The sequence below is a fragment of the Pseudopipra pipra genome, chromosome 3 (genome assembly GCF_036250125.1).
Source record: "Pseudopipra pipra isolate bDixPip1 chromosome 3, bDixPip1.hap1, whole genome shotgun sequence".
Classification (NCBI taxonomy): domain Eukaryota; kingdom Metazoa; phylum Chordata; class Aves; order Passeriformes; family Pipridae; genus Pseudopipra; species Pseudopipra pipra.
Genome location: NC_087551.1, coordinates 79,330,200 through 79,354,471, shown reverse-complemented (window position 1 = coordinate 79,354,471; position 24,272 = coordinate 79,330,200). Strand labels below are relative to the sequence as shown.

The window sequence follows — 24,272 nt, the reverse complement described above, 5'->3', positions numbered from 1 at the left end:
TAACACAGAAGAGCTGTTCAGAAGTCTGTCTGAAACTGTTTTGTAAGTCACTTGTATTGTTTCATTTCCCTTGGGGTGAACTTCACATGTGAAATAGATGCCTGTCCAGTTTCCAGGTGCCTGGTCCCAGTGGTTGCATCCACCTTTTTAAGGTAGTCAGGGAGGTAGTTGCAAAAACCAGGACACTGAGCAAATGCCACCAGCCCAGCCTAGCCAATGCACAAGTGCTAAAGGAAGGGTAATGCTGAAGTCTGTGGAGAGGTCAAGATTTAAGTATCTGCCTTTTGTCAGAACTCCCAGCCTGCAACCCTCTCCTGACAGCAGGTGCTTAAGCTCTCTATAAAGAACATGATTTCACCCTTTGGAAATTTACCTTCTGCTGTGTAACAGCCCTGTTACAGGTAGAGCTCTCAGATGTGCAGTCCTGCATCCTCTGCATCAGGGGATGCAGATTTCTATCCCAGTCTCCCAGTGTCTTCCTCTTTCTATTCCAGTGAATACCAAGATTTTTCTTAAAAGTGGAGCACTTCCAACACTGCAGTGCTGTCACGGCAACACGAACTGTGCAAGTAACCTCTGGGCTGCTGCAGAAGAGCCAGTGGCCACTTTCTTCACTGGCATCATTTCGAAGGGTGATGGGCATACCTGCAACATGCATGGAGCTTCTTCCAGCAAGCACATGAGGAGAGTACTTGTAGGGTGAGAGAGAGGAGGAGAGATGTCTGCATTAGGGGCTGCAGCAGGGCAAGGGTGCGCAGTGCCACCATGACAGCAGTGCCCTGTGGCAGTGTTGCACACTGAGATGTCCAGGGCATTGGAGTGGAATGAGTTTGAGTTGCCTTCAGGGCTAGGCAGAGTCTGAGTAAGGGGGTTTAAGATTCACTAGGGTAGACCTTAGTGCCTTACTTCTATCTAGGCTCACTTAAGTCTTTTTGGCTTTGGGCCCACATCTGCATTTAGGCAGACTGTTTTCTGTCAAGGTCATGTTTGTGTGACACAGCGCTGGAGTTATCCCTCTTCATTGCTACCGATCTGCAGTCTGTTCCGAAGGCATAAATCTCTTGCAAATAGGATCATAAATTGTGCCCAGTATAATAGTCTGGACAGTTAATACACATTTACCGCTGTAATTGCTCTCTGAGCCTCTGGAAGAGCCCCCTAATGCCTTGCTAAAAGCAGAAATCCGATGAGTGCTTTCAGAGACAGTTATTTTAGCAATTAATAAAAGATGCACAAGTCAGTGATTACACTGTCTGAAAATTCATGCTGTGAAAAAAAAGTATCTGTTTTCTCTGAATCCATAAAAGGCAAGGTAGGGATTTGCTCCACTGCTGATGGGAAGGCAAGACAGGTTAGAGTGCAGCAGGACAGGCAGTGTTATTTATAGGTGGACTACGCCATCCATGGCTGAGGCGCTCAATGACTCTCACACAGAGGGCATTGCAATCTGGTCATTCAGCTTTCACAGCACCTTAAGCAGTTTAAGGTTAATATTTGTGCTGAGGTCCGAGGGAACAGTTGACCGAGTCCTGCTCTGTCCTGCTGGCTGAGGGGCCAGGAAATGGTGGGGATGGACCTACAGAAGGACACTGATATGTGCCATCTCATCGCTGGGAGGTGCCTCAGTCGATGAAACAGGGTTTGAGATATCCTTTGACAGTCCCTGTTACAGGGATGAGGTGTTTATTTTTCCCAGTCAGGGTGTGGGTTGGACCTTACTCTTAGATGCTTGGCTCTTCCCATGCTGTGTAGGGAAGATGTTGGCACCAAAGCCCACACCTTGGACAGGAGGCACCTGAGCCTGCCATTTGCGGGACTTGCATCCTTTCACTTACCTGGGCTTCCACTTCAGGGACCAGAATAGAATATGGGACAAAGCTCGGGCATGGCTGAAACTGTCTCAGTCCTACTCCACCACATGGTTTTGGGCTGCCCAAGGGAGACGTGCTCTTGCAGCAGCGAGGCATGCTTCCTGCTTTCCAAATAAACAAATGTGTTTGTTTTGAAATTAAATGAGATGCCATTTGTAGAAGATGTTGATACAGGGCTTTGCAAATGTGGGTAAAGCCTTTGAGCCTGCGCAATGGATTTTTTAGGTGAGAAGCATGGGTCATCTACCACCACCACCTGCGACTCCTAGAATGCTTCCATCAGCGCTGCCTGTGTACAATCCTAAACATCCACTGGGGTCAGATTATGTGACTAATACGTCTGTTCTAGAACAAGCAGCAGTCACAAGTATTGAGGCCATGTTGCTGAGAACACAGCTGCGTTGGGCAGGACATGTCTCCAGGATGAAGGATCACTGCCTCCCTAAGATCTTGCTTTACGGTGAACTTGCCACCGGCTGCTGCATGAGAGGAGCACTGAAGAAAAGATACAAGGACTCCCTGAAACAACATCTCAGCCTTGGCCATATTGATCATCATAACTGGTCTACTCTGGCCTCAAATCGGGAGGCCTGGAGACACACCATCTATAACGCTGCTGATGCCTTTGAGAAAGCATGCAGGATCACTCTTGAGGAGAAAAGACAACGCAGAAAGAACCATGTCTTGCAGAATACACCATCTAAGGAGTCTCTCTACTGTGCCTTTTGCAACCGGACGTGTCTATCTCGTATTGGCCTTTTTAGCCACCAGCGCGCTTGTAACAAACGTGGGCAGAGCCCTTCCCAAATCTTCGTTCGGGAAGCCTAGCCATGAATGAAATGAGATGCCCTTAAAAGTAGCTGTAATATCAACACACTCTAAAAAGCTGAATGGCCTTTGACCTCACTGCAATTACTGTGATGAGATTGGGCTAATGACAGGAACAGCCTTGTTTTAAACTGACCCAGTGAGAAGATCCTTAATTACAAACTAAATCCAGTACAAGCCATTCCTGCCTCCAGTTTAATCTTCTCCACAGTAATTTCTTAGACTGTAAAGAAGTAGCAACCAACCATTCATTGTTCAAACTCCATTCACTGCAATGGCAGTTGCCATCTTGTTTTAGTCTGTTTTATAATATCTTCTGTAGTTTTGCTGGTGCAGCAATACCAGTTGGCAGGGATAGGTTGGTGGATTACTTTCCACTTTGTGACAGTCAGATAAAATGACTTTTGCACTGTCCACGTTACCCATTGCTGCAGTAGCAGTAGCTGCGCCAGTCATCAGTGCCATGCATTTTCAAGAAAGCTTGTTGTTGAGCAAATTTCCATATAGTCATAGTTACTGGTAACTATTTGACACTTGCACTTGTGAGATGGTATAATTTGGACATTTTCCATAACATTTTGATTGTCTTTGAATTTGGAACAAATACAAAAATTCAAAGCACTTGCAGTGCTGTCAGTTTTCCAACACTTTGTGCTTTTCTGGAAGTCCCACTTCTTGGAAGCATTACTGTCTTTGTTCAAAATCTCTTAAAATACATTTCCAATCACAAGAATGAAAGTAAAAGTATGTAGCCTCTAGAGAAAAAACATAGATAGCAATTTTTAAAAAAGGACCTTCAACACAATTTTTTAAAATCAACTTCATGACTATAAGCCAATTTAATGATTTAGGGATTATTGAAAGGTTGTAGTTGGTAATACTCATTTTTTCTATACAGATTAATAACTAGTTTGGTATCATTAGCACAAAAGAACCCCACGAAGAGCAAGTTTTAAGTCAGCTGCTAATTACCTTTGAGAACAAATTATTCAAATTAGCCAGTTTTCTAAAGACTTGTAGACTGTAGAACAGAAAACACAGAAATTCCTCTAGTTTTAGTATTTAATATAATATGCTATTATCTGATACAGATTTGTAGCAGAGAAATTTTGTTCTGTTTGGGACTAGCTTCCTGTGGGCCTTTTTCCCCCAGGATACATGGCATATCTCTGCCTTGCGTGTGTTTGTGGTGACCATTATCTAGATAGGTAGAAGTGGATTGGATTCCCTCTCTGTTTATTCATCCCAAAAAAGGCTGTGTGTAGCTTTGAAGGCTGTCTTTGCTTGTGGACTCAGGCTGTGCTTCAGCATTGTGGGTTCAAAGTGATTTCAAAGAAAAACCAAGACCAGTTGTTGTGGCAGTAGTGGAGCTACTGCAGCTCATTTTCCGTCAATCGGTGTCTTACATCCCTACACACTGCTGCATAAATCCTTCTCTTTCCCCTCATTTATCAGAGTCTCACCAACATGCACATAAAAATATATAGATAACCCCCATTGGGCAGGGCCAGTGGTTTGCATCTCCCTAATCTTCAGTTTCTGGAAGGCTTGTAGAAAATGAATCTTGGGTTCTCTAATTCAGCAAATGAGTTCAACAGTTGTTAGAGGGGAGATAGATGGGCAGTCAGACAAGATCACCACATCAGCATCATTTCTTTTGGAACCTTGGCCATAAAGGAAATAAACTGATGTAAGAAACTTGCCTGTTGCTGCTACGTGGCAGGTCAATGAGAAATGAAAGTTTTTTGGACCTCAAGATTGCTCAACTGCTTGAGTGAATCAAGTCTTGCCGTTGTCCTCATCATAAAGTTGCCTCCACTCATAGCACTAATTGGTAAATTCATCAGAGGTACTGAAGAGACTGATCTCATCTTGTGCTCCTTATCCTAAGCAGGGCTGATGGAGCAATCAGAGTCAAAACAGGAGAGCCTCATCCAGTTAGTGTAAGTACTGGAGGATCATTATGATGAATTGCGACAGCAATGTTGCGACAGCACTGTTGATTATTAGTGTCATGGTCTGAGACCCCTAAAATCCAATTCCCGAATCCAAGCCCCCCTCCCACATCTCACCCAGTGTGAGATGGGTTTTCCAGACACAACACAAGACTCAATATGGGGGGAAGGGAATTATATTACAATGACTACACAAATAAATATTATAATACAGTATATACATAATCTTAACTATCTCTCCTATGATAAATCAGTATTTACAATGGATCAATCTCTTCTCCCTCCAATAAAAGTCCAGAAGGGAAAAGGAAAGATCCTTTCCACTCTCAGGGCAGCAATGTCTCTCTTCTTTCATGCTGCAGCTGTAGCTGGATTGTTGTAGCTGGATCTCTTTCCAATACACACAAGGGAGTCTCCTCTCACCCCTCTCAGCCTTTCGACTCCAAGCGAAGGTCTCACCCATGGACTGCCAGCAGGGACAAAACTCGCTTCACCACGGGCATATCACAAAGTGCAGGGGCATCTTTGTGAAAGTCCCTTCCTCAGGGGATTTACCACTGAGTCAGAACGTCTCGGGCAGCTTTCAGTTGAAAGTCTTTGCCTCAAGAGTTCTACCAGAGCTCCTGTGCTCTGTCTCAAAACTGCCAGCTTGGCAGCAGCGGGGGGGGGGGCGGGGCAAGGTCATCCCCTCCGCATTCCATTTGGCCATCCCGGCCCAGCTCCGGGACGTCTTTGAGCTTTTTAGCTCCTCTCTCCGGTACTGCTGCATTCTAAGACTCCCTTCAAGTAGGAGTCCACCACCCCTCCTCTCTAGAGGTCTCAGAGGGGTTTTGGGGAATTCAATTCAGTTCTTACCCCAAACTCTCTCTCTGTAGAGCTTAGTCCTCTCTCTCTCTCTCTCCATTAGAGATCTCTGTTTCTTCCTGCTTGGCTGCAGGCTGTTTTTGCTGCATCTTATCTCTTGGCTTTCAGCCGTAGTCTCTCCGTTCACTGCTGTCTCTGCCGCCGTTCCTGCTGCTGCTCACAGTGGAGAAACTTCCCCCAGCTCTTAGCTACAGATACCTGGCCCAGTCTAACACTGTTCTAAGTTCCTGCAGCCCCCCAGCCAAGGCTGGGGGGGGCCTAGCCCCCAACGGGGCTCCGGACCCCTCTCCTCGTTGTCTCAGAATATGGCCACTTCTCCTCTACTACCTCATCATCCTTCTTTTCCAATCTGGTTGTGATATGTTTAAATTTTGCATGAGTGCTGATTGGATTAACCCCAAGGGACACCACCCCCTTGGGGGTTACCATTTTTTTAACTCCAGGGGGAAAACTTTTTTCCCCCACCACATGTCGTGCCAAACGTGTTTGATTCACTGCCTTCTAATACCACCAGTTTTAGAATGTTTCAGCGCTGTGTATGGGATTGTGATGACTTGCAAAATTCTGTGAACAGTTTGTTTGATACTTTCAATTACTTCATTGATCTTGGAAACTTTATTGGTAGTTGTTTACAGGGACTGTTTTCAAGGCAGCTTGGATTTAAACAGTGTGTGTGTTGAAGATGCAGCCCCTGTGTGTGTTGCCTGCATTTGCAGTGAGTCAAAATGAGATGGGAATGGTACCAATTACAAATTTGCTTCTTTTTGCAGGGTGATCAGACGGCATTGCACCGAGCTGCTGTGGTAGGGAACACCGATATCATAGCAACTCTGATTCAAGAGGGGTGTGCTTTGGACAGACAAGACAAGGTAACAGGCAAAAGCAAAGCCCTGTGGGATGGCACCCTTGCCAGTCAGTAATATTAAGGTCTCAGAGAGAAAGTTATAGTTTATACTTCTGAGTAAGTATCTGATGCTTTGAAAGTAATTGCAACAGTTACATTGAAAATAAAAAAGCTGTACCATTTCTTTAATATAAGTTGCTGATATAGTTATGCTTTTGTATTAGGCTGATAGTTTTTGGTTTAAGAGTCTGTTCTCAGCTCATTAAGGGAAGAAATAAAGTAATGTCCAACCATACTACATCCTGCTCAAAACACTGCAGTTTCCCATGATTATCTCAGCAACTTGAGAATCCCAGGCTTTAAGTTTAGTTTGAGAGCAAATATAACCAATTTCAAGTTCCAGACAAAAGAAATAACCCTATTTTTGCCATCTGCTAAAAATAAAATAGAAAATAAGCAAGTAGGAAAGGAAAATATTTTTTAAGAGAGCAGGTTATGCAGCACATAACCTTCTCCTCTTTGTGTGTGTGCTTCTCAGGATGGGAACACTGCTCTTCATGAAGCTTGTTGGCATGGATTCAGTCAGTCTGCCAAAGTGCTTGTTAAAGCAGGAGCCAACGTTCTTGCCAAGAACAAGGTGAGACCCATGCAGGAGGAGCTTTCAATTCTGGTGGCCGATTCTCAGAATTGGATATTTCTGGTCATGGCATTTCTCAGCAGGTGGGGGGACCAGCTCCTAGTGGGATTTTTTGATATTTTTTTTTTTCTTTTTTTTGCATTTGTCACGCCTGGATGGTTCATCCACAGGCATTAGGAAATTCATATTTTGACAGCTGATGCCTGATAAACTCAATAGCACATTGAATGATACCTTAATTACAGCTGAGGAACACTGCCATTCCTGTGGAAATCTCCATGGTGCTCTAATTTATACCAAGGAGATTCATTGTGATTGGTATGATTTAAAATGGAAATGAATTGTACTAATAGGAAAATGGTATTGAAAATGTGGTTTTTTTCCAGGAATTCAACAGCCAAAGGAATGTAAGCCATGGGGTGGGGGAGGAAGTGTATCTTTTTGTTACTAAGTTCTTCCTAATATATTAGCATAGTCTCTTCCCAAAATCTTGTAATGAACCTGGATTATGTTTCTTTAGTTATTTATGATACCTTGTGAGCCGTTTAGAGGAAGGAATAACAAAGCATGGGGTTTTAGTTCCACTCTGGTTGTTATAACTGTGGGACACTTCAATTCACTAATTCAAAAGCTAATGGAATAGTCTAGGAAATAGTGGTAGCAGTCTCTGGTGTGAGAGGAGTCAGAGTTTGGATCCCTCTGCAGATGGGTCGGTCAGATCACACAGTTGGCACTGTGCCCTTCCTTAGAGGTAAGAGGACTTTGGGATGGCTTTGTGGGATCTCTGAGCTTTTTTTGGTAAATGTGTCTCTAAAACAACAACTGAAGGGGACTGGGGAAGAGCCAAGACAGCTGTCCAAGGTCTAAGATTTAGAGTAAAAAGGCACGTTGTCTGGGCATAGTGTTTCTGTATATGCACTTATATGCAGTATATAACCATGTGTTTGCACAAGTATGGTGTACAGTTGTTACTTTGGTCTGTAATTACATAATCTTTGATATTATTTTATGTGTATTCCTTCTTTTATATTATTTCAGCTACTATTTTTTATTTTCTTTTTATTTTTGCTGTAATATCCACCTAGATTTGTATCAAAGGTACTTCAGAAAACTTCCCATGCTTGACTGTAAAGACTATAAAATCTTGTGAACCATTATGCTTCTACCCCTGGATACACTTCTCTATGTATATACATACACTTCTGTACAAAGGTGTGGGCTTAAGATGCAAGTCTGGTTATCCTGCATGCTTGGATGCCTCAGGGAATTAGAAGATTTAGCTTACAAGCCAGCCTATATCAGCTGGAGACAACCTCTCTGGGAAAGTATGTGCACAGAATAGCTCAGCAGGGTTGATGGCTGAAATATGACTGGCAAACTTTAATATTGTGTGAACAGCTCCTGTGCTGGCCTTTGATGTCTTACCCTCACAATCCTCTCCCTTAGCATTTCACTCTTTGGGTGGTTTTTAATGGACAAGATCTGTTCTCAGGAGCTGCTGAAAAATGTGGGAATTATGCATGCTTCCACGTGTTTTTACCCCTTTTAACTTCAAGAAAAATGAAGAGCTTAAGTCTACTTAATCCCCAAATGGTTCCTCTGGTCTCTCAGCTTTTTGTGTTACTGATGACAAGGCATAAGCATTCTGACAGCTTTTCTGGCAGCCAGGGCTGATGCCATGTGCCAGACTATCCCATGGGCTGTTGTCTTACATCTGGGAATTGTGTGATCTTGGCTGGATGGGACAGATATGGGCTGCTAGATTTATCAAATCCTGTGAAGCGGCAGAAGACAGGAAAGATTTGAGTCTGTATTTTCCGTAACTCAAGGCTAATATCACCTGGGTAGCGGTATTCCTTCTGTGCAGCAATGACCCTGGACGTGCAGTTTGTTTTCAGTCAAGTTGGCTTAATAAAAACTCTTCTGCTGTGATAGATCATCCAGTGAGATAAGTTATAGCCTTCTTTTTAGATCCTCTATCACTCTGTACATTTCAGTGGAGATTCCCAGATTGGTACAACTCGGACCCCCTCTCCCTCTCCCTCTCCAGAAGCTGGTGAGGGATTTGTTGCTCCATGGGAGACAAGCCAGATGAGCTGCTCTGTGATCCCTGACCCTTAGCACCAGCACCATGACTTCTCCCAGCACTGAGGTCCTCACTCATCACATGCTGCACAGGACCTCTGGCTTTCCCACTGGGGTCTCCCTGCCAAACAGTAAATGGTAAAGGCATTGGAGATATTCACATATAAACCCAGGAGGGAAAAAATTCACACTTAAATACAATTTAGCTGAGAACGAAAATGTTCATGTTTGCTGCAGCTTGGGGACTACATTCAGGTCTGAAATAGTCTGAAACATGGGAGTGAAGGCCTAAGACCACATCAAGAGTTGGCCTTTTGTAATTCAAACCCTGCAGCTTTGATCTGTCTTTTGAAAGCATGGAGGACAAATTAAAGGACATAATCAAGGTGAACGGGCAGCCTCATAAGCCTGGGAAACCTTTTTACCTGAGGTGATTTAATTTCTAGCTCTCAAGAGCCAAAAAACTACAGATATTTTCAGGCCAACAAAAGCCAAATGCTGTCAGAAAAACTTGTCAGACCAATAAAATCTTTCATAGTGTTAGAAAGACAAAACACAAGCAAATGCTTCTTTGATTTCTGTCCATAAAAACTACATGTTGGCTTCTTTCAAGAAAGATAGCATGTGATTCTCTGGAGTTTGGGTGGCTTTTTTTCCCCCTTCTCATCTTTGTTGGAGATTTATGTGCTTTCTGAGGCTTCTTCTTATAGGGCAGGATGAGACCCTATGAGACCTATGCCCTATGAGACCACCCACAACTCCAACCAGACTTAGGTTTGTGTTACAATCGTAAGGAGAGAGGAGTCGTTGTGACCCTTGTTCTGCCCAATCCCCTGCAGCAGTTGCAGCTGGGCTCACTCAAGATCAGAGATGCCATGCCATGGCAGTGTGTTTCTTTGTGTGTGTGCATGGGGGAAACCCCAAACACAAGAATTATAGTTCTTTAAATGAAATACTTGATATTAATAAATGAGACAGTTTCCAGAGTCTTTGCTTCCTGCAAACAGACTTGACCAATGCAGATATCATTAGACTGTCCAATTTCTGCCTTTACTATATCCCAGGTAAACTGTTGCCAGGATGAAGAGGGGATTTCAGTCTCCAGGTTCATTCAGCTCATGTGTTTGGGAAACTAACATTGATAGTTTCCCACCGCTGGGTAGATCTTCATGTGGGAAGACCTGTGAGGTTTTATTTTTAATGCTTATGTCCAATTTCTAAATGGCTTTTATATTTTCTTGCATTTCTCTAAGGCAGGTAATACACCTCTTCACCTGGCTTGCCAGAATAGCCATTCCCAGAGTACTCGTGTTTTGTTACTTGGAGGATCTCGAGCAGACCTCAAAAATAATGTGAGTTTTGAAAACAGCATTTTCATTTTTGTGTGATTTTGTTTTAGCTGTATTGCTTTAACTTGTAGAAATACTTAGAAAGGCTTTAAGTTGTGATTTTTATTATAAATGATATTGAAAAAACCCACTAGTCAACCATTGTATACATCATGTACAGGAATGCTTTTGGTAGGACTGAGTGATGCACTACTTCTACCCATCTCTTGAGCAGGGATGGAAGGAGCCAAAAGGGTTTTAGCTGTTGCACAGACTGAGGCAGCTGGTCTTTCCTGCCTTTTGGGGTCCTGATGGCTTGACCCATACACTGTTGTGAAATTCTGCAAAAGGGCTCCTCTCTCAAAAAGATGGAAAACCTAAAGGGGTTTTATGCCAGAGTGGTGAAAATCTTCAGACCTGCAGATCACATATACTGTGTGTCAGTCTGTCAAAGGAGGTAGATTCAAGGTGGCTTCAGTTGCAGACAGCTTTCCTCCTATTTTATAATGATTCTGGCATGACAAAGGAAAAAAACCAATCTACAGAGGAAGCCAGATGTTTTTGTCTCTGCTTGATAACAAAGTGGGCAGAGACACACAGAAGTGGAAACTGTGTGTGGCTCTGCTCCCAGCTCCTAGTCTCAGCTGCACAAGTGCCACTCCTCATGGGATTGCTGCTCTGGCCCCCCATTCCTCATGTTTTCTACATTATGTACAACCCCCTGATTGAGATTCCATATCACATTGGTTTTGTGGTTCAGAAAGAGAGATTTAATGGAAAAACGTAACTCAGGTTTTGTAGTGCAGTAAACCAGCATTTTATAATTCTGGTATTTCCCATCAGTGGTTAATGAATTCATGCCCCCACCTTGCCTGACCCCACCTCTTGTTAAACTTTCCCACCCGTGATAGCACGTTTTGTACTAGAGAGAAGACAGCATAGCTATTCAGTGGAGGTGTGTGGTATTTATGGCTCTTTCTGGTTTAATAGGATTATTTCATCCCCAAACAGCATGACAAATGCAGGCTTTCTCACTGTGGTTACATGCTCAGAGCTTTGTTTCTGTTTGCAGGCAGGAGATACCTGTCTGCATGTGGCTGCTCGTTATAATCACTTGCCCATCATTAGGGTGCTGCTCAGTGCTTTCTGTTCTGTCCATGAAAAGAACCAGGTCAGTGCATGAACCTCATTGTGACTCTGTGCCCTTTGCATACGGCCAGTTGTTGGAAAGAGGGATTCCAACCCAAGTAATCCCACTTCACTCTGTGTTCCACTGTACCACCAAATGCCTAAGCTTTTAAGAATAGCCTTTAAATAATGGCATATCAATGGTTTATTATTTTGCCATCGCATTTGCATCATTTCTTTAACACATTGCTTATTTATGAGGTGATTTAATGATCTTATGGCCATTACAGAGACATCATGAAGCAGAACTCACGGACATTTAGATGCTACCGAAGTGTGAATTCCTCTGGAATACTTTTCTTTGCTGCATTTTGCAGTAGGGGGAATTAAAAGGACATAAAAGTGAAGAAAAAGTATACTCTAAATTCAAAGTAATGATCAGTCCAGCCTAGGATTAATCATCCGTAGTTGTTTTATAGAGAAGTAATTGATTCCTGTACCTATAGCATACCCTAATTGGGTGGTAGAAGCGAATAAATTTAATACATTAAAATATGTTAAATCAGCTAAATAAACAGATTATGTGGTGCTTAACCACATTTTCCCATGTTCCTGGGAAATCTTCCATGCGTAGTTGAATATCATAAAGATATTTTCTGATCTGTACATTTAATCTTCTTTCTTCGCTATGAGATAATACAGCAAACAAAATGGGTTTCAGCATGTTAAATTTATTATGTGATTTTATTTGGAAATTAGTTTTTTAACTTGCAAAATGAGTTACTGAATATTAGGATCAACTGCTGTGAACCTGGCCCAGAGAAGATATCCCTTTCCTTCATTCACGAGCACTACATGAAGTTGTTCCGTATTTGCACATACAATGATTTGATATAGGAATATGCCTTGTCTAAGTTAGCAACAAGCAATAGATAACCCCTAGTCCCACGGAGATTGAAGTTTGGGAAGACAAAATGCAAGGCAAGGGGGACAGGAGGGCATTATATGCACGTGTAGGGTCTCCCTTGAACAGCTGCTGGCTCTGTTACTGGTGCTTAAATCTGATCATGGCTGTCTTCACCTCACTGCACCAGGACAAGGGCAGGGCAGTGTGTTAGTGCTGGACCTGGATTGCATCCTGGCGTTGGTCCAAAATCTGTTTTTCCTGAGGAATCTTGTGAAGAGAATGCCAACCATCATGCTGCTGGTACTTATCTGATTATTTCTGAGTAATGTGATACACTGCCACCTGCACACCAAAGAATCAAAACTAGGAGAAGGAAAAAAAAGAGAAGGTTGTGGTGGGAAAACTGGTTCTGCCCTCAGATATTGTATCCCTTTGCTGGAGATAGAGTTGGGCTGTCTCCAAGCTGCATCATGTATCACTTGGTTTAATTAGATCACCAGCACCCCAGCTGCATTTCTCAAACCTAGGCTGAAGTAGCTCCTTGCCCCTCCTGTCACCTTCCTCCCAGTTCAGCTTTTTTTTTTTAAAATTTTTATTGACCGGGCCTTATTTAAGCTTAGTTGTCACATCAGTAAGTGTAGGTCTTTTCACCTCTGAGCATCTTTTACGAAGGTGTGAACTCTGTAGTGAGACCCAAGGACTTGTCTCACACGTTTGTTTCCTGCTTTCTGCCTTGCAGGCAGGGGATACGGCGCTCCATGTAGCTGCTGCTCTAAATCACAAGAAGGTGGTGAAGCTGTTGCTGGAGGCAGGGGCCGATGCATCCGTTGTCAACAATGTAAGCAGGACATGGAGTTTCTTTGGTATTTTATATTAATGTAGGGTCCCTTCAACATTCTTCATAGGCTTGGTAAAAAATACTTGGTTGATATGTGTTGAATTATATCTGGGTAAATTAAAGCAGTTAGTCGCTTTACTCTTGTGTACAATGTATTGAACTTGGTTGGAGAAATTCCACATTTCCAGTAGCTTGTGTTTTAAAGGAAATGCTGTTTTCTTTTTCCTCTCAGGCAGGTCAGACCCCTCTAGAGGTTGCTAGACAACACAATAACCCCGAGGTTGCACTCCTCCTCACTAAAGCATCACAGGTATGTTATGCATCTCCTCCCAGCACACACATACACGTGGAGCTGAGGCCAGTTAACCTTGGGAGGCCGCATCCCCCCTGGTCCTTATCTTGTGCTGTGAAAGGCGCCTACATTTCTGCTGGCATCGTGGGCTGGCCTCAGGTCTATTGATGCAGAGCCTTTCAGCCCCCAAGGCCAGCAAGGTGTGCAGATTAAGCCTCAGCATTAAGTGCTGTCAGAGGTCCCACTATCCTGACTGGCAGAGCATGGAGCAGTCAGAGACACTTGTTCCCTGCAGTGGCCTAGGGGTTAGAAAGTTGCCCTGTACCCAAAAGTTCCTGAGTTGTGTCACTCTGCTGCCTGCATCAGGCATGTCCCATCCCCAAGATGGAAGATGCTTTGAAATGGGGACAAAATATCCTGTTTATACTTCACAGCTGTGCGTGAAATGCTGCAAAGCTCTTCTAGCCGGAAGGGAGGTGGGAGGGTATGAGAACAGGCACTATCCTTCCCTCCTCCTTGTCACCTCTGCATGAAAAGGGCTGGGCTTGGCTTGGCAAACAGCCCAAGGACACAGGAGGACAGAGGAAGAGTTGCTTATCCTTTTAGGGGACAGCAAAGTGCCCCAGTAGACTGAGCTCAGTGGTGTGTTTTCACAGGCATAAGCACCCACACTGCTTGGCCCACCAGTGTCTGTCTGGCAGTGCACTCTCTTTTATCCTTTGCCCTTTGTAAAGACGTGGAAAAAGTCTGATCTATTACTTGTCTTTTGTGGTAGGAAAGAGCATGACATCACTGAGTAACAGTGTGGTCTGCCTTCAGGTATTGCGTTTTAACCGTGGGAGAAGCCTGAGGAAGAAGAGAGAGAGACTGAAGGAGGAAAGGCGAGCTCAGTCAGTGCCACGGGATGAAGTGGCACAGAGCAAGGTACAGCCTGGCATTACCAGCTGGATCTGCTGTGAGGAGAGAGTGTTACTAAAAACCCATGAGGACTCAGTCTTTTTGGAGCCATCACTTGCGCATGGCCACGGCAGCTGCCTGAGGCAGTCTGTCATGCTTTGCTGCTAAAGAGCTTCCCATGTGCAGAGCAGCTTAAAACTGGGCAATTGACAAAGAGGCTCCTTTTCCCCATCTCTGCAACTGCTCTGAACTCCCCGTCTTTGCTTCAAGCAGGGCAGTATCTCAGCTGCTGACACACCGAGCAGCGACCAGCCCCGGGAGAGGAAGAACAATCTGAAGGATGAACCCCAGTCAACCTCACCAGATCCCAAAGGGAAGAAGAGCAAAAAGAAAAAGCCAAAGGAAAAGGTATCAGTAGATTTAAAACAGCAAAGAGAGGGAAGAGAGAGTTGTTGAGCAGTAGGTGGGTGTCCCTTTGGTGTGTTGGTCAGTCAGGGCAGCAGCCCTGCCGTGCTCATGGGGCAGAGATAGTCTTCAGATAAAACCAATTTTTGCTGTAATTGTCAGAGTGGATTTGTCTCGTTTCCACCTGGAATAGTTTACCAAGGGGCTCATAAATAGGGAAAACATCTGTATTTTATGCAGGTTTCAGCACTCTCGGACCCCATCTCCCCATCTGATCAGCAGACACTCCCTCAGCCCCAGCAAAACGTGCCTAAGCGCAGAAGCAAACATCACTGCTCCTCCCCACCCCCTCCCCATGAGGTCCGAGCCTACCAGCTCTACACACTGTACCGAGGAAAGGACGGGAAGGTGATGCAGGTGAGCTGGCACTGCAGGTGAGGGAGATGCTGGGAGCAGCACATGGAGTTGGGGCACAGTTAGGTAACGGATAGAAAATATGCTCAATTAACTGCACTCTCAGGGGCATGAAATCATGACTGGATTCGTTTCCCTTGTTTGGGTTCCAGCTGCGTTTTGGCCTGAAGTCTGGCAAACAATAAGCTGGTTTTGTGCCTGTTAAAGAAGACATAAGTAGTTTTGATCTACAAAGTATTTCCTTTTTGGAGATAAGGTGTGAACGGTGATGGGAAATGACCCAAGAACTTTTATGATATACTTTGAAACATTAAGATTTCTGACAGGAAATGCAAAGAACTTTTCCAAGGAAAAGCATCATGTGAGCACTGAAAGCTTTCTCCCTAAACCAAAAGCTTGAGTAAGCTCAATAGATTTTGTTTCAGTTCTTTCTGTGTACTGCAACATGTCTTTGGGTATTCTGTGTTTCCTGGAGGCAGAACCTGTACAGAAACTGATTCATAAATAAACCTGAAGCTACCAACTCATATGCATTTATTCCAGTTTTGAGACTGATATTATTTTAATCATTTTGTTACATAATTAATTACCAGTAGACATTTACAAGAAAGCGTGAAAACTGTCAGCAAATTACCCTGTAGACACTGTAAACATCTGCATTGTTGTTTTCTTAATATTGCCCTCCTGGGAGGTCTGTCCTTTCATTTCCTTAGTTTGTCACATCCATCCACCAGCTCTCTTTGGTCCCTTGCTTGTAGCTAAGAAATTCAGCAGATTCTGAAGATCATTCAAGTCAGGCTACAAAGGTTTTACTTTGGCTGTATTTTCCAATCTCTCTGTGGAATGTTCAAGAAATTTCCAGACAGGGGCACTATTATAGTTTATTATCCTATAGCAGACATCAGGAAGGATGGAGGACCTTTTATATGTTAAAAGCAGTATCTTCCTGCCCCGAGCATCTGATGGTAGGAGGGTAGGCCATTAGGAAGGACTTGGGAAGCAGAAAGAGAGGTGCAGATAGGATTTCTATACAAATCTCATCTACTTACAAAGATTAGCTTAATAGAGCTAAACTCCCATATAGTATTTCCTGAAATACATGACACTCCTCTCTTCTTTTTTTTGCTTGTCTGTATTCTTTGATGCCCTCAGGCCCTGAATAGCAAACATAATTTCTTAAGTATGTGTACTTTGAAGCTTTCTTTAGTGCTCAGCAAACCACCCACCTATCCATGCCAAGGGAATAACCCCCAGTTTGTGAAACAGTGCTGCCAAAAGAGAGAGGGAGGCTCCTCTGCAGACAGATTCAGAACAGACATTCTGGACTACTGGCATACCCCTGAAGGAGCCAATTTCTGCCTTTGGGCTGCAGTGGAGGCCAATGAGGATTAGCTGTCATTAGGTTAAAAAGCAAATGCACACAATCTACACATATCCACAAAATCAGATTATTTTTTTACAGCAGAATTACAGAATTCAGAATTACAGCATTGAGACAAGGGTTATAATGATAAAGCCTGTAATATGGTATCCCCTCAGACAGCACTCAGTACCACAGCATACACGATCTGAGCTCAGTGCTCCTTGTAGCCCCAGTGAAATCAACACTGCTGTGTGTTAGGATGTGTCCATATAAATCAGATCAGTCTTTTATTCTAGTCTGTGCTTTTTCAACTAATAGCCTGTTTGCTGAGCTACTGTAAGATTTTTTCAGGACGGTGAGATACATTATATGATACAGAAAAGCCCAAGACTGACTTGGGGAGGCTGAGATAATATCCCAAGTGCGCTAAGAGGATGGTGGGATGTAGCAACTAAATGTGTTACTACTTTCAGGCACCAATAAATGGATGTCGTTGTGAGCCCCTGATAAATAAACTGGAGAATCAGCTGGAGGCAACAGTGGAAGAGATAAAAGCTGAGTTTGGGACAGTACAAGATAAGATGAATATTAAGCTGGGCCAGATGGAAAGCAAAACTCAACATCAAGTAAGAATATGACCCAGAGCTCTGCTTGCCCATATGACTATTAGAAATGTATCCTAAGCTTAATGACTATTTTCATTGTCATGATTCGTTTATTGCTTCTTATGTTGTAAAAAAATACAGTGAAATATAATACTCAAGACCAGAGAATTGTGACATACCACAGGGATCTAATGTTGCAAACTAGGGTCTTGAGAAAAGACACATTTAATATGTTAAATGGCTTCCAGTGCTTCATTAGACAAGGAATCTTAATGGCTTGAACCATTAAGGGGGAAACAAGGCAGCCCTAGAGCTGGTCAGTTCATAATTGTAAAAGTCTGTCTTGCTGACTTACGTATGCACTGAGATTCAAGATCCTTTAAATCATTTTTTTATTTAATAGTTATTCAATTGATAATTTTGTGATTGAACCCCTTTGCAAGCTATATCTAATTGTAGTTGGCAGAGTTCCTAGAAACAAAGACTGAAAGACAGACTGTACTTTGACTTACAAGGTTCACAGATGGGAGTTTTGTTTGGTTTTTAATGTGATCATCTCAGCTGAATTGTGGTTTTTTCCACAGCTCCGTGTTTTAGACAAGCTTATGGCTGAGCGGCTGTCTGCAGAGAGAACAGAGTGCCTTCACCGCCTGCAGCAGCACACTGAGCTGGAAAAGAATGAGGGGGAGAAGCGGCAGGTAGGGCTCAGAACAGCTACTCCCTGTTAGCTCATTCCCTGTTAGCTCAGCTCAGGAATTTCATTCCAGTAGGCAGAGAGAATATCGGAGATTTATCTCATCTGTTTAAACAGGGAAAAGAGCTTCAAAGACCAAGTTATTCCTATCCACCACCTTAATCTCTAAACCAAATTTATAAAGTTTTTGCATCAGAAATGAGGAATGTGAAATCCAGTCCCACTGTTGTAATTTAACTTGGTGTGCCTCGAGTGTGGGATCCATAACAAAAATACTGCTTTTCTAACGTAGTGCTTTACAGAAATTCCTACTGCTAAATTTTTTGCAGTTGTGTTTTTAGCTTTTGTTTTATTAAAGGACATCTGCAGGAACATCTGCAAATGGTAACGAAGGCTAAGATCTATGTTGTTCCTTTTACTTCTCATCCATTTGGTTGTGGGCCCTGGGAATCTCTCCCTTCTCTCTCTGATCTCTTTTCCCCCATGTATTAAAAGGCTGCAGTTCTTCCCTCTGATGTTAGCAACAGGGCACCATCTCCAAACTGTGTATTAGTGCCATTAGGCAAATCCTTTTTGTATGCTTGTTTAACCAGCAGTACAAGAATAACTGCTCCCATAGAGATCCAGCTGATCCAGCTCTTGTCCTAGCCTCTACAAAAACTCACCATTAAAACCTGCTAAGAAATTTGTGTTTCTCTATTCACATGGGTAAATTTAAAATACAGTTCATTTTCTCATTACTAGTATTCTTCCAAGAATTGGGAAATACACTTTGTGCTAGTAAAATGTCATGAGTTTCTGTAAGACTGTTCCAAATCTGCTTTAAAAGACTGGCAGCTCTGATAATCCTTGCATAAATTACTGATTAAGATACTTGGGTCTAACATCCACAAAACACTGTTCTCCAAAGAAAACTACTTGCCAAACTAAGGCAGCTTTAGTTTTTATTTCATTATAAGAGACATAAGTATTATATCGGCTGCTGAAAGTCCAGGCTTATACTCCATCTCCTTGTAATCTCCATTTAAGAAATGAGATGCTGGAGTGATACATCAGGTGCACTGAATTAAGCGATATCAGCTGTTCCTGCTCTGTTGGGTCTTATTGAAACTGCTGGAAAAACAGAAATGGCCTTTACTAAACACATTGACTAAATGTGCCTAGAAAGGCTTGACCTAAATTCATGATGTCATATGAACAGGGTGAAAGAGCTACTCCTCTTTTAAATTATTTAAATGACTCTGCAGCTGACACTAAGCACCTTTGTAATCTGAAAGCTGTTTGTGATTTATCATTTAGTGTGGGACTCTTCTTAATCACTGAATGAACAGAGAAGCACAGGTTGGTAATGATATAAAGCTGGGTCCCAGAAGTGTCTAATTTAAATTTCACTGTTAAAAAAATGTCAGCTTTGACCACGTGTGATGATCCTTGCACTTAGAAAGTATCATCGACTGTATGATTAAACAAGTCATCCCTGATCAGAGGACTTAGAGTTGCATTTGAAGTCATATCTAAGAGGAGGTAGCTTGGAGGAAGGAGGGTGCCTTTCATTAGATAATGCGCAGTTTTTCACCTTGTCTGATTTGCAGTCCTTTAAATATCCTCAGTGACAGCATGCACATCTGTACAGGGAGTTGAAGCCCCGATACCCAGCTTGCTTCTCTTTGTCCTTGCCACACATCCTCAGCAGCCCAGGAACTGTAGGATCTCATCATAGGATTGTCTAATTTGCAGTCTCTTTCTCATAGATTTCCTTGGTCGATGAGCTGAAGACTTGGTGCTTGTTGAAGATTCAGAATCTGGAGCTCAAGCTTTCTGGAGATTCGAGGTCATCAAGACCAAAATCAACTTTGTCCACTTGTGAGTCTCTCACTGAGACCCTGGATACTGACAACAACCCCCACAGTGCCAAGGAGTGTAAAGCCAACCAGCCTGTGCTGCAGTCAGAGGGCTCCCACCAGCATTCCTATACCACGCTTCCAAATAGCCTCTTGGAAAATGGGGGAAGGAGCAGAGTCCAGATGCCAGAGCAGAGCTTTGGGAAACACTTTTGCATTAAACAAGATGGTGCATCAGATTCAACCATGCCAGGTATTTAGATGTCATATTCATTCAAGGGCAAGCTGATTAACTGAGGGATGCTTTAACATCTCATATATTAATTCTAGCTGTGTGCTTTCCCCCAGCCATATGCCTGATGTTTTGGGATTAGAATATGCTTTCAAGGCAGCCAGTGGGAACATTTTAAGACATGGCTGGGTGGAATTCTACTGACTCTTCCTGATACTTCTGGTGTCTTTGAAGCCAAGTCCTTTGGTGCTATGAATAACTCTGTTTTTTGAAATTTCTCCACCTTCTCCAGATATGCTTCCACCCTGTTGTCTGTCAGGAAAGCGGGCTTGTGCAGATTATCCAAAGTCTACTGAAAAAGTGTATTGTTATTTAGTGCTTTTCAGATGTTTGGAACCTATAAGGGCAGAGATGTGAACCTAAAATACTCGTTTCCCATGTTAATATTCAAACTGCAAGTATATAGGTAAACCTCTTTTTCCTCTTCTCTTGAACTGAAGTCTGTTTAATTATTAGTTCATTTGGCAAGAATAAAAATAGCTGAGAACCTTGAAGCCCATTCAGGGATCAAGGCCACCTGAAGATATGATTTAAGCCACCTCTCTGTGCTTGGCTCTGGAAACTTCTGAGAAAAAATAAAGATGTGGGCAGAATGGCCAGGTCTCCACAGCCAAGTAGAATGCAGAGTGAACAGACATGGACATGGATGCCCCATCAGATTAGAAAGGCACATAGGAGATCTTGTGGTACGTGAGTGTGAGCTATTCTGCGTTGAACAGTTCAAAAGTATCAAAATGTGAGACCTTTTCATAATTACTGGGGCTTCAAGTTTTATAAAAGCAGAGTGTTCGTAAATATCAGCAGACCTATTTTGGAAATCCAGACTGACCTTTGTTACACGTCCTTCTGATGAAGTCAGGGAATCATAGAATTTTAAGTCAGAAGGGACCCTAAAGATCATCTAGTTCCAACCCCCCTGTCATGGGCAGGGACACCTTTCACTACACGACGTTGCTCAGAGCCCCATCCAACCTGGCCTTGCACACTTCCGAGGATGGGGAATCCATAACTTCTTCAGGCAACCTGTTCAGTGCCTCACCACCCTCACAGTGGTCAGTGTGTAGACCCACAGCCGCAGTGCAGCACCTCCCTGCTGGAGCCAGCTTTTCCCTTTATTACATCGCCTGACTGTGAAGATGTGTTAAACTAATATAAGCCTGTACAATGTACACAGCATGGTACTGCATCATTCATCAAACGAGGGCTTCTGAATGCTAAAATAAATGCCCAGAGCTTTTCTTAACATATTATCTATATTTTATTCTGTAGGTACAGAGCAACAGTCAATGGCTGGTGGACCAGTTTCTTCTTCTGCCCCTGGTCAAGATGTCAGGCCAAAGGACAAAGCTGTAAGTGCCAGCACGTTCCAAAGGTTCCAGCAGGAGCTGCCCTCCTCTGAGCTTTTGGGCTCCAAATTAAGACATGTTAAGGTTCAAGCTGCTTTGCAGCCATTGACTGAACCTGCAAAGACTGAACCACAAAGTGGATACTTCATCGACAGAGGAACTCAGACAAAAAAGTCCAGCAAAAGTGGGCAGTCAAGGCACAAAGCTCTGCACCACGCCGGGGCACACCAGAGCCAGGAGCAGCAGCCCTGTGCCCTGCCTGCAGGACAGCCACCTGCCCCTCCCCTCAGAGACACCTCCCAGGCCCTGGAGATAACACAGTACTTCTTCGAGGCCGTTTCCACACAGATGGAGAAGTGGTATGAGCGGAAGATAGAAGAAGCCCGGTGCCAAGCAAACCAGAGAGCGCAACAGGACAAAGCTGCACTCAAGGAGCACATTAAATGCTTAGAAGAGGAGCTCAGCAAATTAAGGACTAAGGTGCAGAAAGACAGCTAGCAACTGCCAAGCAGGCAGTCAAGCAACAGGACTCATCTTGGAACCTGCTGTATGGGAATCTGGAATATTGATAGATATTTGTAGTGCCTGTTACATCCAAACAAAACACTCTTTTTCAGGAGTAGAAATAACTCTGGAAACTCCATAACTGAGGAGAATTCATATGCAGACTATACTGATAACAATGAGATGCTGCAGATTAAATCCTTTCTTTGTTATTTCCAAGAGTCTGTTAATATTGCACTCTCGGTTTCCAGATGCTGCTTGAAAACAAATGCATTAGCAACCAAAACTGCTTTCTGAAAAGGGAATTCCCTTATTTCCACATAGGTCATGTGTGGCTAGAGGGTTCCACTGTATGCTACATGTAAACACGTGGTCATACCATTACTGAAATAAATCCAGGATGTTTGAGAGCTTTTGACAGAATTCCTTAGTGATGAAGGGCTATTGATCCTATTTTAGATAATCCCCAGGGCCTGTCTCTAGTCAATGAAGAAAAGCTACAGAACCCACTCCACTACAGAACCCAATTATAATCAAGCCCAGGTAGGTGACAGATGTAGGCTTCCAGCTGGAAAAGGGCAGGCAACCATGGATGGAGATGCTAAGGCAACTCATCCCAATAGGGACATAGGCTTTGGCTGCCATTTTGCTTTACTCTTGGTTTTACGTTATTAGAATGGATGCTAAATCAGATTTATTGTCTTTTAAATGGTGTCCTGGTTGCAGAGCTCCTTGTGGTTACACAATTGTTGGGGCTGTACTCCTGTAATTTGACAGAGAAGTTTTGTTTAAGGCCTGGATAGCAAATATTTTATTGTAACCGTGGTCTACCTGTTAGGTGTAAGTTTTATATAAATCTCTTTTCCTTCAAGCAGCAAATGGCTGAATTCTCAACTGTTGAAGAAGCTTGAAAAAGTCTTTTATTTAAAGTGAAAGCTTGGTTGCCTCTACTCCAATATTTCTTTTTCTGCAGTCAGGATGTTCTCCCAGACACTTTCTCTGGACTGTCTACCTTTGTTCCTGTGAATAACTCCTCTGGTTTTTTCCTTTATCTCTAAAAAGGAGACCAGGCCCTGGTGAGTTTGAAGGTCTTAGGACAAAGTCCCACAAAACAGAACTTAACAGCATTTTCAAGTTTTTATCTATGCCTTTTGTTATACAATCAAAATTACACTGACCAATGTTGTCCACGCTGACAGACTCCAAATGATCTAAAGGCACTGTAACTCATTGCCTTTAGGGTTTCCTCCTTATACCTCTAAGAAGGCTCCATCAGATTCTGTTAGGAAAGTAAGTTTACTTACCAGATCATGATTGAACTGATTTCTAACACAGTATGGTACTGCCAAGGAGAAAAATAGTTTTGTACTGGGGAGCCCTAAAATCAGTACGAAATACTTTATACAGCATTGAAGACACCACTGACTAATTAGTAATTAAGCTTTTGTCTTCTTAGCAGATGTATAAAGAAAGTTGTATCATATAACAATATTTTTTAAAGTTCCTATTAATGCACTATCAAGACAAATGTATCTGCATCTATGGAAATACTAGTTTTGTTGCTCTGACTTCTGTAGTCTAATATAGACACTTTCTTATGTTTACAGTTTTGTTTAAGCTATGTAGGAATGCAGAAGCATGCTACTGAAGTTTTGTATCATCTGGATAAAGTTAATGTTTTGCCAAGCAATTAAAGTAAGTGTTGCTCAGAGATCTGTGGCGTAACATTTTCTAGCCAGGGAAAACTGATTGGATCCCCTCATTTCACTTGGAAGAGGGAGCAGAAAATTGGACTTCAACTTCTAAGCTTTTGTGGCTATAAACCATGGGATACAGAGCCTACCATCTGTCCCGAGGGAGGCTGCAGGGAGTGAGTGCTGTTTCTTAGCTGGTGCAGGCACCCAGCATTTCAGAAGTTACTGGTGCAGGGCTGAGTTGTGCAGCTGATCACACACACTCCTGAGCTTGCCCAAGCACAAGGGAGAGGCCATGGCTTCAGCTCATCCGTTTCACATACAGACCACGCTACTAAGGTCATATGTCCAAGTAATTTAAGTAAATCCAAGTAATTTAAGACAGCAACCTGGCTGCAGGTTACTGATATTAGAGGTTCTCTGAAGCTCATGAGTGTATGGTAAAAGAAACGGAGGCATTTTATCCTAATTCCTTGGACTTTACAAAATACCTCTGTCTTCCTCTGCAGGACATACTTAGTAAATTTACTTACCCTCACAGACTATGTTGGACTCCTAAAGACTTCTGGCAGGCAACTTTACCTCAACAAGCCCACAGAGCAGTGGAGATGACAGGCAGCAGCACTTGCAGGTATTCTCT

General features: G+C 43.1%; 1 protein-coding gene across 9 annotated transcripts in view; it reads left to right on the top strand.

Moving 5' to 3' along the window:
- Positions 1–23,649, top strand: part of ANKRD6 (ankyrin repeat domain 6) — an 89,267-nt gene extending 65,618 nt beyond the window's left edge. For 5 of the 9 annotated variants that reach the window (XM_064649967.1, XM_064649971.1, XM_064649968.1 and 2 more), the window contains 13 exons: positions 6,289–6,387; positions 6,901–6,999; positions 10,338–10,436; positions 11,485–11,583; positions 13,187–13,285; positions 13,518–13,595; positions 14,397–14,501; positions 14,745–14,882; positions 15,120–15,296; positions 17,130–17,282; positions 17,846–17,959; positions 19,707–20,049; positions 21,358–23,649. In XM_064649967.1, coding sequence (XP_064506037.1) covers positions 6,289–6,387; positions 6,901–6,999; positions 10,338–10,436; positions 11,485–11,583; positions 13,187–13,285; positions 13,518–13,595; positions 14,397–14,501; positions 14,745–14,882; positions 15,120–15,296; positions 17,130–17,282; positions 17,846–17,959; positions 19,707–20,049; positions 21,358–21,932 — 2,178 coding nt within the window. In that variant the 3' untranslated portion in view covers positions 21,933–23,649. The other 4 variants (XM_064649970.1, XM_064649974.1, XM_064649975.1 and 1 more) reach the window with 3 other exon arrangements.
- Positions 23,650–24,272: the final 623 nt, after the last annotated feature.